Raw genomic sequence first — 12,022 nt, 5'->3', positions numbered from 1 at the left:
AACATGTATCTCCCTGGAAGAGACACTGCAACTTTTCTATAGGCATGATTGTAGCTAATTGTATGCTACGTCTGGTTTTCTAATTGGGTTTAAGTTCATTGTTCCAGTGTTTCTGTTGTCTGCTACTGACCTTCCTTTAGTACTGAAGTACAGGATCTGAATGAGGCTCTGAATACAGATATACCTGTTCTACTGTGTGTAGTTATGAGATTATACCTTTCCTTCTCAGTGACTGAAAAGGGAGAGCTCTGTGTATTCCCCTTCAAGTACAAAGGGAAGACCTATGAGGAATGTATTACAGAAGGGAAGAACAGGCCATGGTGTGCTACAACTGAAAACTACCAGGGAGATGAAAAGTGGGGATTCTGTAGTAGCAGTAAGTACTTCCTATACTTTATGTACAAGGGTCTTAGCTAACACAGGGATCCATACATGCATGCAAGCCTTGTGTAAAATGTTTTTTCTTTTTTTGCAACCTTTCTCCTTATAGCAACTGCAAGAAAGCAGTCTACCATTATCTTTACATGTGATGAAAATGCTGGTGTTGGGAGCCCATACCTTCTCAGTGAGACTCTTGGTTGTGCTGTGACATTTGAATGGAAGACTCAAGCTGTTTGTCCTCCCAAGAAAATGGAGTGCAAGTTTGTCCAAAAACACAGAACATATGACTTGAGAATGCTCTCTTCCCTGACAGGATCATGGATCTTTTTCCACAATGGGAACTCGTGAGTAATAAGCAGTCACAGGGAACAGCTTGCTTATCAGTACAGTTGTAACGTGGCATAGTATTTCTATAGTTTATTCCCTGCTCAGTGTCTTAAAAGTGTCATTGCTTAACACTTCACATAAGTTAAAAAAAGCTGAGAAAGGAACCCATGTCTCTGAATGGACAGAGTAATCAATTCTTCATTTACCCTTTCTCTCTATTGGTGATCCTTTCTAAAGGATGAATATTCACCTCTGAATTAAAAGCTATTTAAAAGCTTTATATTCAAACTGCTACCTTAAAAATGTAATTTTGTTGTTTAAATGCTATTCTTTTTTTGATTCTTCGTCTTGTTGAAGAAGAGTCTTAATTACTTAGTTGCTTTCTTTTGACTTAAATGTGTAACTTATTTTCTGACATTTAACTGGGGCTTTTCACCCATATTCCTCGATGTATTAGCATAGTGGAAAATATGGATGTCAGGAAGTCATCAACCTCTCCAGCCTCCCTCCTCCAGTTAGGAAAGAGAAATGAACTGGCAAGGATGACAGCATCTGATTCTAAACTTACAGTAAACTGCGGGGTAACAAAATGCTTCATTCACCACTTTGCTAGCAGTTCTCTGCTCTAACATAACTGAGCTGGTATAACTCTGAGGAGATAATGAACTTAGGGTAGTATTATAACTTTTATAAATGAAAAATCTTTAGGATATTTCTTGAGTCTCTTCCAATTTTTAGTTTGGACCTAGGTCAAAATTAATTAGTGACCTAATCTGGTAAATTATTAATTTTTTTTTTCCCAGACTTTTACTTGAAAATGATTATTAGAAGTAATCTGACAAACCTTAGTACATGTTTTAGTCTGTCAACTCATTTGAGATTTAGTTTTTTGCAACCTGTCTAATGTCCCATGAAGATCCTAAAGTTTATGTACTACTTCTTTGGTTTACCCTAAATGAATTTTAAACAAGTTTTGTCTACCATGTTCTGTGTAGGTACTATGTGAACCTCTGTCAGAGGGTACATGAGGGACCCACAGGCTGCCCTGAAAGAGCCAGTATTTGCAGGAAAAGCTACAATGGAGATGTTCAAGTTCTTGGACTTGTTCATACACAGAAGCTGAATGTGACAGGTAGAGTTACTTTTTGTGCCTGTGGAGAGCTAGAGATTAAAGGTTTAAATCTTACAGCCTGACTGTAGCAGTTATTAAATTATGCTGAAGCCTTTATTTTGAAATATTTTTATCAGTGAATCTTCTGTTTAAAAATGAAAACATATGACATTTAAGCCATGAGAAAACATTGAAACAAATTAACAGTGCTGTCATTAAAGCTGTAAGAAATGAATTATCTATCTGAACATCAGGAAACCCTTTTATTACAGAGAGGATACTCAAACACTGGCACAAGTTGTCTAAGGAGATTGTAGAGTTTCCTATCTTGGAGGTATGCAAGGGCTGTCTGGACATAGTCCTGGAAAGCTGGCTCCAAGTGACTCTCTTGAGCAGGGGGTTTGGACCAGGTGACCTCCAGGGGTCCCTTCCTACTCCAGCCAATCTGTGATTCTGTACTCGTGAGAGGGTCTTGTTCTTCCTGTTTGAAAAGACTTATTCTGCATCTACTAACTTTTAAAGCAGCATGTGAAGGATGATTAATTGGCTTCACTCTTACAAAAATGAATGAAAACCAATAATCTCAACTTTACTCAAGCTTCTAGTTTAAGGAATATTTTTCAAATTGGTGCTCAGGGAAATTTTCCATCCATTTACAGAAGTACTGACATGTATTGCCTGTACTTATTGTCTGAGTTAATTTATAATTGGATATCTTCATTTACTCGTACGTTTTAAAAAATTACATTTAAGTGTAAACATTTGTTATGGCCATACTGGTGATCTGAACACAGGGTACAATGTAAAGACAAAGAGTGATTTTTAAATGATTGCAAGTGAGAATGCCTCAAATTAGTGAAGTACTATAATTGATATATGGTCAATGCAGAGGAAAAGAATGCTGGAAGTAAGGAAGTCTAGGGAATGAGCAAAAGAAATTTCTGACAGCTGCTTACAAAAACGTTTTTTTTTCTTCCAGGTGATACAGTGTATATTAGTTATTCCAGCGGGCAAGAATGTAGGAAAAATAAGAAAGTAACAACAATTATAGAACTGAAATGTGCAAGAACAGTTGGCATGCCCATGCTGCAGAGGTGAGTAATAAATTTACATACCACTGATCTTCATGGCTGATTCTTTTGTATCTCTCTAGTAAACCCTTAAATCCCAGGACAAAGACTCTCTGCTCTGTTGGACAGTCCCTAAAGTAATCCTTGGTCTGTACTTGCAAGGCATAGGGTCTTCTGGAGTTTGCACAATTGTTCATTTTCATAAACATTGTATTTACCTTAAAACTTCTGGGAAAAAAAATAGGCATTCTGCTTCCAAATTAGATCTGAAATGGCCTGGATGCAGTTGTTTCCAGTGTCAGTAGCCAATGTCATTGTACAACCACTCAACTCTGTTCAAAATCTGTTTATTAAAGAACATGTTCTGTAGGTAAGTGATTGAGCTAATAAAGCATGGTTTATTTCTGCCTCAATACAGTGTATTTAACCAGAAGCTCTCTAAAATAAGGTGTGTATATATACATGATCACAAATACTAAGAAAGCTTGAGGACTTTTTGTTTAGTCTTGATATTATTAACTCTACATTGCTTGTAGAATTGGAAAACTGGATAAAATGTTCTGTGACAGCCAAAGAACAAGGCAGCAAAGTGTGACTAGCTGTCATGGTTTCGGGATGGTACTCCCTAATTCAGTGCTCCCACTGAAACTACATGCTGGTTGTTCCCTCCCCTTCCGAGGGCTGGAGAGGAGAAATGGAGGCACAAAAGGCAAAGGTCATGGGTTGAGATAATAACAATTTAATGGAAAGAGAAATAAGAAAAGAAACAGTAACAGCAACAATACCAAAGACAGAGGGTACAAGAAGGAGCTGAATGATTTGAACAAGACATCGATACATGACCTGGGTCCCTCTGCCATGCTGTGTTGGCCCAGGAGGGGACCCCTTCTCCCTAGAAAAGATGTCCTTCCCCTTGTCCCTATCAATGATGTGAGCTGCTATAGAATAACCTCTGGGTCCTGGCCATGGCCCTTCCTGGCTACTGCAAAAATATTACCCTGTCAAGGCCAGAACCAGGACACCAGCTTATACCTCTTGTTCTGCTTCGATAAAAGGCAGGTTTAACATGCTGCAAAAAAGCAGCCTGATATGTTTGCTAGCTAAAATATATCAATAAAACCCTTTGATACACTGGGAATTCTGGAATTTTCAGCTGGAAGTTCAGGTGCAGCCAGGTCTTCTAAAACTGCAGAAAAAATCCAGTGTAATTCTTCAGGTAGCTTTTTTTTTAGTGCAACTTGACTATTTTAGCTTATTTTAGGTATGATGCTTAGGCAGGACATTGTCACATGTGGGTTAGCGTCTTTTCCTTTTCTCAAGTGTAAAAGCTCTTTCTGGGAATCATCAGCTCTATTTTTATTTGGTAGGTTTGATGAAGAAAACTGTGCTTACTACATCACATGGGACACACGTGCAGCTTGTGCTGTGAAGCAGCAGGAGGTAGAGGTGGTGAATGGAACAGTCATTAATCCTGCAACTGGGAAAAACTTTTCTTTAGGGGATGTTTATTCCAAGTGAGTAAAAAAAAAAACCCCAAACAAACCCCAAAACAACAGAATGGTTCTACCCTTAGTTACCTTTCTGGAGAAGATTGCTAAACCATGCTGTTCATCATAGCTGTAGAGCACACCATATGGTTCTCAGAGTCAGTAGTCTATATGAGCCACTGAATCATGCTTTTGTCTTCATATTATCTTAAACCTTTGGAGGTATTTGGATGTTCAGTCACACATTGAGGGCAGTAGAGCTGGAAAAATCTGCTTTCTCTGCTTGCTAAGGATTATATTTATGCTAAATATAATCCTTATTTCTACTTCAGGGAGGAAGCCACAGTCCTACATCTTTTCTAGCTGCTGAATCGATCACTCAGCTTGCTCTGGAATCAACCAGTGATATAGACTGGCAACAGTGGTAGATGCTATGTCTTGGGAATAACCCTAACCTGTGAGTTTAGACTTAATAGATTTTTTCCTCTGTTTCCTCAGGTTGTACACAGCTTCTGGTGATGAACGGACAAATGGCGATAAATACGTGTATCAAATTCAACTTGCTGGTATAATAAATTCAAGTTTCCCAGAGTGTTTTGGAGCAAACATCTGCCAGGTGAAAACTAATGAACAGCGCATTCGGAGAGTTGGTTCTGCCAGAAATGCCAAATATTACGTTGATGGTAAGTACATGCTCACCAGACAGAATTGCTTGATGCTCTGTGAACTGCTTCAACCAAAAATGGTTCTTGGTTCACAACATCTGTGATAATCCATTTCTGTAAAGCTATCCAGAGTGTGTCTAGCATAATTTAGATATTTTTATTTTTTTTTGCTGTGTAAACTGTTGCAAATATGGCTTTAATGGGGGGTTAGGGATTGACACTTGAAGACTGCAAGACTTGAAGTTGAGAGACTGTGGTAAAAACCGTGTAAGATAGAAGACTTTAATCTCCTGTTTTCATCTGTGCTTGTGCTGTATAAGCAATGATTTCCCTTAGTTAACTACTTTTTTTCCCAGGGTCTAGTGTTTACAGACTGTTCTCAGGAAAGTAGTAAACTACAATTTTTTCTTCTCATTGTAGATGATGATTTGGATGTCATATTTTCATCTGACTCCAGATGTGGTAAAGATAAATCAAAGTTTGTGTCTTCAACCATTTTCTTCCACTGCAATGCAGAAGCAAAGGAAGGCATCCCTGAATTCCTTCATGAGACAGCAGATTGCCAGTATTTATTTACCTGGTACACATCTGCTGTGTGTCCATTAATGTGAGTAGATAACCATTTTCTGAAAGCAGCTCTTGTCAGCACTTCTCAGCGAAAGGCTTTTTTGTATTTATTTGTCATAGTAATTGGAAAAAGGGGAAAAGCTGAAAAAGCAGTAGACTTACAGATAAATTGATCATCATGTGTGCAGTGTTTGGCACATATCTACTAAATTTAAGCTTCTGTACCTGAAGCTGGAGAGGTACAGTGGAATTCTTATTGTTTTCACTGAGTAAAACTGACTAGCTGAGAGAAGAAGCTGTTTCATGTTACTGAGAAGGAGCAAACAGTTTGTGGGTGAGGTGTTTGGTTCCCCTTGCCTTACTGTCTGGAAAACTTTGAAGCTGTGACAAAGACTGACCTTCCCCTCTATCTGCTCACTTCTTTAGCCTGGAATGGAAAATCATCACAGGTCTTCCAGGAACAATGAAGTATTTCTGCAATTAAATATGGTCAGCTAATCTACTGATTAGTGAGGGGACGGTGTTAAAAGTAGAGTGTCTGTATCTAGGTGCTTACAATGTTCTTAATGGGTAGGCAGCCTCACTGTGAAAAATGGAGTGACTACTTTCTGGGAGTGTTTACTCTCTGGCTGCTAGCTTGAAAGCACAGGCAAACTCTTGATTCTGATTTAAACCTATTGAGGGAGGTTGGTGTGTGTAGTGCCATAGTCAGATGAATTTCTGTAGCTGTTGCAGCTTGCTCAAGTGCAGCTTTGGTTCTAAAACAGCATCTTTGTGTGGATAACTACTCCTGTATAAGCTCTGGAGTAGTTACTTGTGCTCTGCAGACTTGACTGTAGTTTCATGTGCTATTTGATAACATACTAGGATGTAGGCACAGTGCATATATTTGTGTTTTTCAAGTTGTTTTTGCTTAGATGAAATCCCCTAAATTCAGTTCATACAGCTGTTATGTTGGAATGACAAGATGGTGCGGCATGTCTTCTTCTAATCTGCTGTTTCTAATCCAGTTTAACAAAATTTACCAATAGATCTTATCTTTTTAATTTACACTGCTAGATCAACCAGTGATCCAGGAAACAATCAGCACCAGACAGATGAGGAGACCCAAATACATAAAGGTCTTTCAAGGAGAAGCCAGGCTGTTGGTGCTGTGCTTAGTGTCCTCCTGGTTGTTCTCACTGCATGTCTCATAATCTTGCTGTTCTACAAAAAAGAGAGGAGGTAAGAAATTAAGAGGCTTTAGAAGTTTCTTTGTCAGGATTTGATTTTCTGCCAGAAATTAAAGGGGAATAATAAACTTCATAGATTTGGGTTTTTCAGTTGGCAGCATCAACTGTCCAACTGCTGGTTCCTTCAAATTCTCCATTACTGTCTGAAGGCCCATGTAGAGAAGGCTGGGGTGTACAACTGAGCTGGTCTAGCCTGTCTTGTGAGCAACTGGTAATTTAAGAAACATGAAACAGTATCCACACTATTGTTAATATTTGATATCCCTCTGCTTTCATGGAGTCAGGCTAGATCCATACAACAGTGTCAAGGAAAAAGTGCAAGTTCTGCTCTTCCTCTGCTTTCCAGACAACTTTTGGTTGTTTTTCCCTTAAATATGAAGGGAATCAGAGGGGTTTCAGAACAGTCAGCCTGAAGCTGTACCAAGGGGGAAGATGTACATTATCCCAGACTGGATTTTGATAGAGTAGTTCAAGATCAATGTGATAGTTTGCAGCTCATTTGTTGACATGCTTTATGTTGATGGTAAAAATCTAGTGAAGAAAAGTGAGGGCAAAAAAGTGTTCCTAATATAGTGTTCTTTCCTTTGTTTAGGGAAATTGTAATAAACAAGATAACAAACTGCTGCAGAAGATCATCTGGTGTTTCCTACAAATACACAAAGGTAATTTGACAAAATCAAATTTGTTTCTTGTTGAGTTTTCTTAATATGAAGCTTCTGTTAATAAATAAATAACCCCTTTAATTCCTACTTCCTTTTGTGCACGGAAACCATATGGTGTGGCATCAGGAAAACCACATAGCTGATATATGTATATTTATATTGTGAAATGGGAAAGGAAGATAGAGTTGAAGAAATGAAGAGCAGTCCGTAAATTGTCAAATAGCATGTGAATGTACAAGAAGAGAATAAAGTCTGTTTCACCACAGTGAAAAATGATGCTCTTGCAGTATTTACTCTCTCACAGCTACCTTAAACCAAGGGTGTGCATGCTGTGGGGTCTGATGACTGGAGGGATCAGTGTGTGTGTCAGTCTAGAGTGGCAGATGCAGTCTCTTCTTTTCTTTCAGATAAACAGTGAAGAAGAAGCTAATGAGAATGAGACAGAGTGGCTTATGGAGGAAGTCGCAGCACCAAATCCAAGAACAGCAAAAGGAGGGCAGGAGAATGGTCACATTGCTACCAAGTCTGTTACATCTGAAGCCCTTACCTCTCTCCGTGTAGATGACCTGGACAGTGAGGACGAAGTGTTAACCATTCCAGATGTAAAGATTCAAACAGGAAGAGGACTAGACAGGAGCAAGCACCCACAAAAGAAGCCACACAGTTTTGGCAATGATAACAAATCGTATTTACTGAATGGAGGAAAGGAAAGGAAAGCAATAGCTAAGCCAGGCCAGCAGCAGGCACAGAACTCTATAAATACAGCATCGTTTCATGATGATAGTGATGAGGACTTGTTGAATATTTAATAACCCCTCTTGTGCCTAATCAAATATATATAGAGAGATTATATATAACGGGACAACATTTCCAACCAAATACGAGGACTTCAGCCTGAAAGATTTTTCTGAATTTTGCCTTTAACAAGAAACCATTGAAAAGGGAAGAAGAGAAAGATTTCTTGGTTGTTTACAATGATCTGTTCAGTAATGACTGGATTTCTGACATCCAGTTGGCTGAGTTAGTTGACTCTCTCTAGCCAGGGCACTTTTTTTTTTAAGTCTCAGCATAGATGTTAAATGCTTGCTTAAAAAAGAGAAACCTTTGAAAAGAAAGGATTAAGGCTCAATGAAGCCCCTGGCTTCTGAGACTCAAGTTATCTGACTACTATTGTTTTAACTCCTTGTATTTATTGAGCCTCACTACTCAGGTTTGCTTACTAGTAACATGTTCTTCCTGCCGGCAGGGTATTCTTCTATGGGCTCACCCATTGTGAGACGAGGAAAAGTATAACTTCAGTGTGTTGGGATGATTTGATGTAAATTTTGGAGCTGGTCTAATTTATCCTGTAAATTTGAATATCCATAATAATTTAAACAGATCATTGGTTCAAAGGTGTGGACTGAAAGGTACAATTCTGTATAGCTTTAGCCTGAAATGGTTGCTGTTCTTCGCATGGTTTTTGGTTTTTTTTTGGTACTGGTCGTATGACTGACTTCATCGGTATTTGCCTAAGCAGCTGACAAGCACCCAAAGATATTTTTTTTTTTTTTTTTCCTTGATTATGGCTGGACTGGGCCAACTGCACAGAGAACCAGAGTTTTCAAGGACATAGAGGCAAGGTTCCTATAATACAATCTGCGCTATCCAGTTTGTCATCACCAAGGACTGGAGAATTCCTAATCTGTATAAAGCCTCTCTCTGGTATTAATTTCAAGAAAATAGATTTGGGGCAATATTTTCTGATAGCCTAATTTCTAGTCTGTATACTATGATCCTGGCCACGGTCATTGATTAGAAATGTTGTTGGAAATAAATGAAACTTCGTTTTTCTCTAGCAGTCTTGCTCCTCTCCAGGTGTTTCCTAAATAAAATTATGGACAAAGGTAGGGTTTCAAAGCATTGTACAAGAACATGCATTGATCAGAATTTTTTGAAACTTTTTGTTGTTCCTTTTGGCTGGCTTATTCAGTTTCAACAATGGTTTCTTTTTATAAAACTCCATTTTGAATCAAAATAGTGTAATATAAAATATTCAGCAATTTCAATAAAAGATATGAAGTGGGTATTCCAAATCCCACATCTCAAGTCTGGAATCTTTCTTACACTATTCTGTATGCTGCTCACCAGCCTAGTGTGACCCTTTCCTGCTGTGATGGTTAATGCCTCAATCATGTCTCTCAAAATGAGAAACAAATGTTTGATTACAAAGATCAGAATATATAGGTAGGACTGATGGTGTATTCTTTCTTTAATCAGACTTCAGCTTTGTTCCTCTTGTATTGTTACCAGTGGAGCTGTAAGTCAGTCTGGCTTAAGCTGCATGTTTTCAAACTTAAAAATCAGCATTTTTCATATTTATAATTAGGAGAGCTTGGAGAAGTGAAAGGCTTGATGGTGTATTCTTAATAATATCTGTTATCATTACAACAGTTCTCTCCAATGCATGTTGGAGTGTTCTGATTTCCTTCCCCAGGTCATCAAGGCCAGCATTTTGGAGTTGTTTGATCTATGAATCAACTGCATGAAATTATTTCTCCTGTGTAAAATCCCATGGTCTCTTTGCTTGGGCTGTGCCTAGCAAGGCTTAGGTAGAACACAGCTATTCTGTCTGGGAGTGCTTATCTGACCAATATCAATGATATAATTTGCATCTGACAGCAGCGAGTGACTTCAGTGCCTGGTCTTGGAACTACTGCCCACTTTTTACCTAGGTAGACATTTGCATGTAGGCTGGCTGAATCTTGCCTCACAGAGAGCTGGATGCATAACCAGCTTCACCAGACTGTTTTTCCCAGAATACTCAACCCCATGGAAGGGAAGAAGGGTTATGACAATAGCAGGGTCCAGGTGAGTATGCACAAATGGCTGGACCAGGAGCAGGTGCTTTGCCAGTCAGCAGTACAACTCCTTGGGAACTGTCCCTAAGAAACCCACCAGCCTGGCAGAGTCCCACACAGCCCCCTCTGGGCTGGCTGCAGAGAGAAGGGTGGGAAATGAGGAAAACTGGACCAGTCTGGATTGAGCTTCTGTAGTTCAAGGGAAACTTTTGCACACCACTACCAACTGTTTAAATAAAACTGTGGCAAAAGAAGTGATGTGAAGGGTTTTTAGTGTTTTTAAGATGTGGCCTAATGCCTTAGCTTCACCCACTTCCCGGGCAGGCTTTGACTTCAGTTCCCTTGGCCCCAGCTGCCTGCACACATCCTCCTGCTGAGGAAGGTTTGCAGGGGCTGGCTCTGAGCATGGTGACTGCTGTGCACTTTTTGTGTCCTGTTCCCCTCCCCAGCTCTGCGTGGAACTCCTGAAGCTGGAGAGGCAAGGCTCTGATGTGGGGTGGTGCTGTGTTTGGCTGAGGGTGACACAGCTGTGAGTGGCCAGGAGAGGACTCCTTGTTAACTTGTAGATGTTCCTGATGGAGAAGAGGAGGAAGCACATCTGTGTGATGTGGGGAATGATCTTGAAGTATTGGCCTGCAAAGCAGCTTTCACAGCTGCTCTTGGTCTGTAGCTGATGAGCAGTGAGACCAAGTTCTGTTCCAATGCCTGGGCCAGAATGGCCTTCTGAGTTGGTTTATCTTTTTTCAGAGTGTATTGTGTCTTTAATTTTTTTTCCCCCTGTTACCTAAGCTATTCCAATTGCTTTCCAGACAATTTTTCACTTTTTAAAAATGTCTTTTAAATGTTACCTTGACTTACGCTTTTATTTCTGGTGGAAAGCTGCTGTTGTCAGCTAAAGATATGGGAGCAGCTGGTCTCTATCCATAGGGAGGACAATGTACCGCTGGAGCCTAATATAATTGCATTTATTTGAGATGCCTGCACTGATGTCTCCCTAAAGTCCTATAGGTCTTCTGTGGTAAAAAAAATAGCTGTTTTGGCCATAGATACTGTATATTGTGGCTTTCCACAGCTATTCCCAGTGCATGATTCTGTACTGAATGCTTTTAATATTTTGTATCTCTGCAAAGATACTGTTGAGTAAAACTGTGTTCCCTGGTACAGGTGGGGAGAGGTTTTTCTTGGGAATGGAAGAGTGTGGAGGGTGAGGGTTGAGACACACATGATACAGGAGTTTTCAGGAAAGCTATTCCTTTACTGCTATTGTGGCTCTATGTATAGACACTTCTTTTTCAGCGTGTACCCACCTGTTTTTTACAGATTTTTTTAGAGAAGCTTTGCTCACGTGGTGCCCAGCCATTCTGCCCTAAACCCATGTATTGCTTGTGTGTTGGTTGAATTTTCTATCTATGTTTTCTCCTTAAAAATGCCCATTATTTGAGGAGCTGACTTGCGTAATTAAAAAAATAACCCCAAAGCCCCCAAGAAAAACTGAAGGGCTGTGGCCCATAGGGTCTTTTCCAGAGAACAGGAATGTGTAAGTGCTCTGATTAGGGGTTAAAGGCAAATTCTCCCTGGGTGAATTAAGGTCTGATTTCAAATGAAACCTAAAAAATAGAGCTTGCAACATGTAGTTTAATAATTTATAGAGTTAGTCTTGACTTTTGGTCAAATATCTTT

At 39.5% G+C, this 12,022-nt stretch overlaps 1 protein-coding gene across 2 annotated transcripts in view; it reads left to right on the top strand.

The window, feature by feature from the left end:
- Positions 1–9,590, top strand: part of IGF2R (insulin like growth factor 2 receptor) — a 62,209-nt gene extending 52,619 nt beyond the window's left edge. For both annotated transcript variants that reach the window (XM_086877179.1, XM_086877178.1), the window contains exons 39-48: positions 230–376; positions 491–725; positions 1,704–1,840; positions 2,799–2,913; positions 4,257–4,403; positions 4,875–5,059; positions 5,462–5,648; positions 6,668–6,832; positions 7,433–7,502; positions 7,910–9,590. In XM_086877179.1, the coding sequence (XP_086733305.1) occupies positions 230–376; positions 491–725; positions 1,704–1,840; positions 2,799–2,913; positions 4,257–4,403; positions 4,875–5,059; positions 5,462–5,648; positions 6,668–6,832; positions 7,433–7,502; positions 7,910–8,311 (1,790 nt within the window). In that variant the 3' untranslated portion in view covers positions 8,312–9,590. The remainder of the gene's footprint in view (positions 1–229; positions 377–490; positions 726–1,703; positions 1,841–2,798; positions 2,914–4,256; positions 4,404–4,874; positions 5,060–5,461; positions 5,649–6,667; positions 6,833–7,432; positions 7,503–7,909) is intronic.
- Positions 9,591–12,022: the final 2,432 nt, after the last annotated feature.

This window comes from Cyanistes caeruleus, chromosome 2 (genome assembly GCF_971803275.1).
Source record: "Cyanistes caeruleus chromosome 2, bCyaCae1.hap1.1, whole genome shotgun sequence".
Taxonomy (NCBI): domain Eukaryota; kingdom Metazoa; phylum Chordata; class Aves; order Passeriformes; family Paridae; genus Cyanistes; species Cyanistes caeruleus.
Note: the sequence above shows the minus strand (reverse complement) of the source record. Positions and strands in the feature narration are given on the sequence as shown.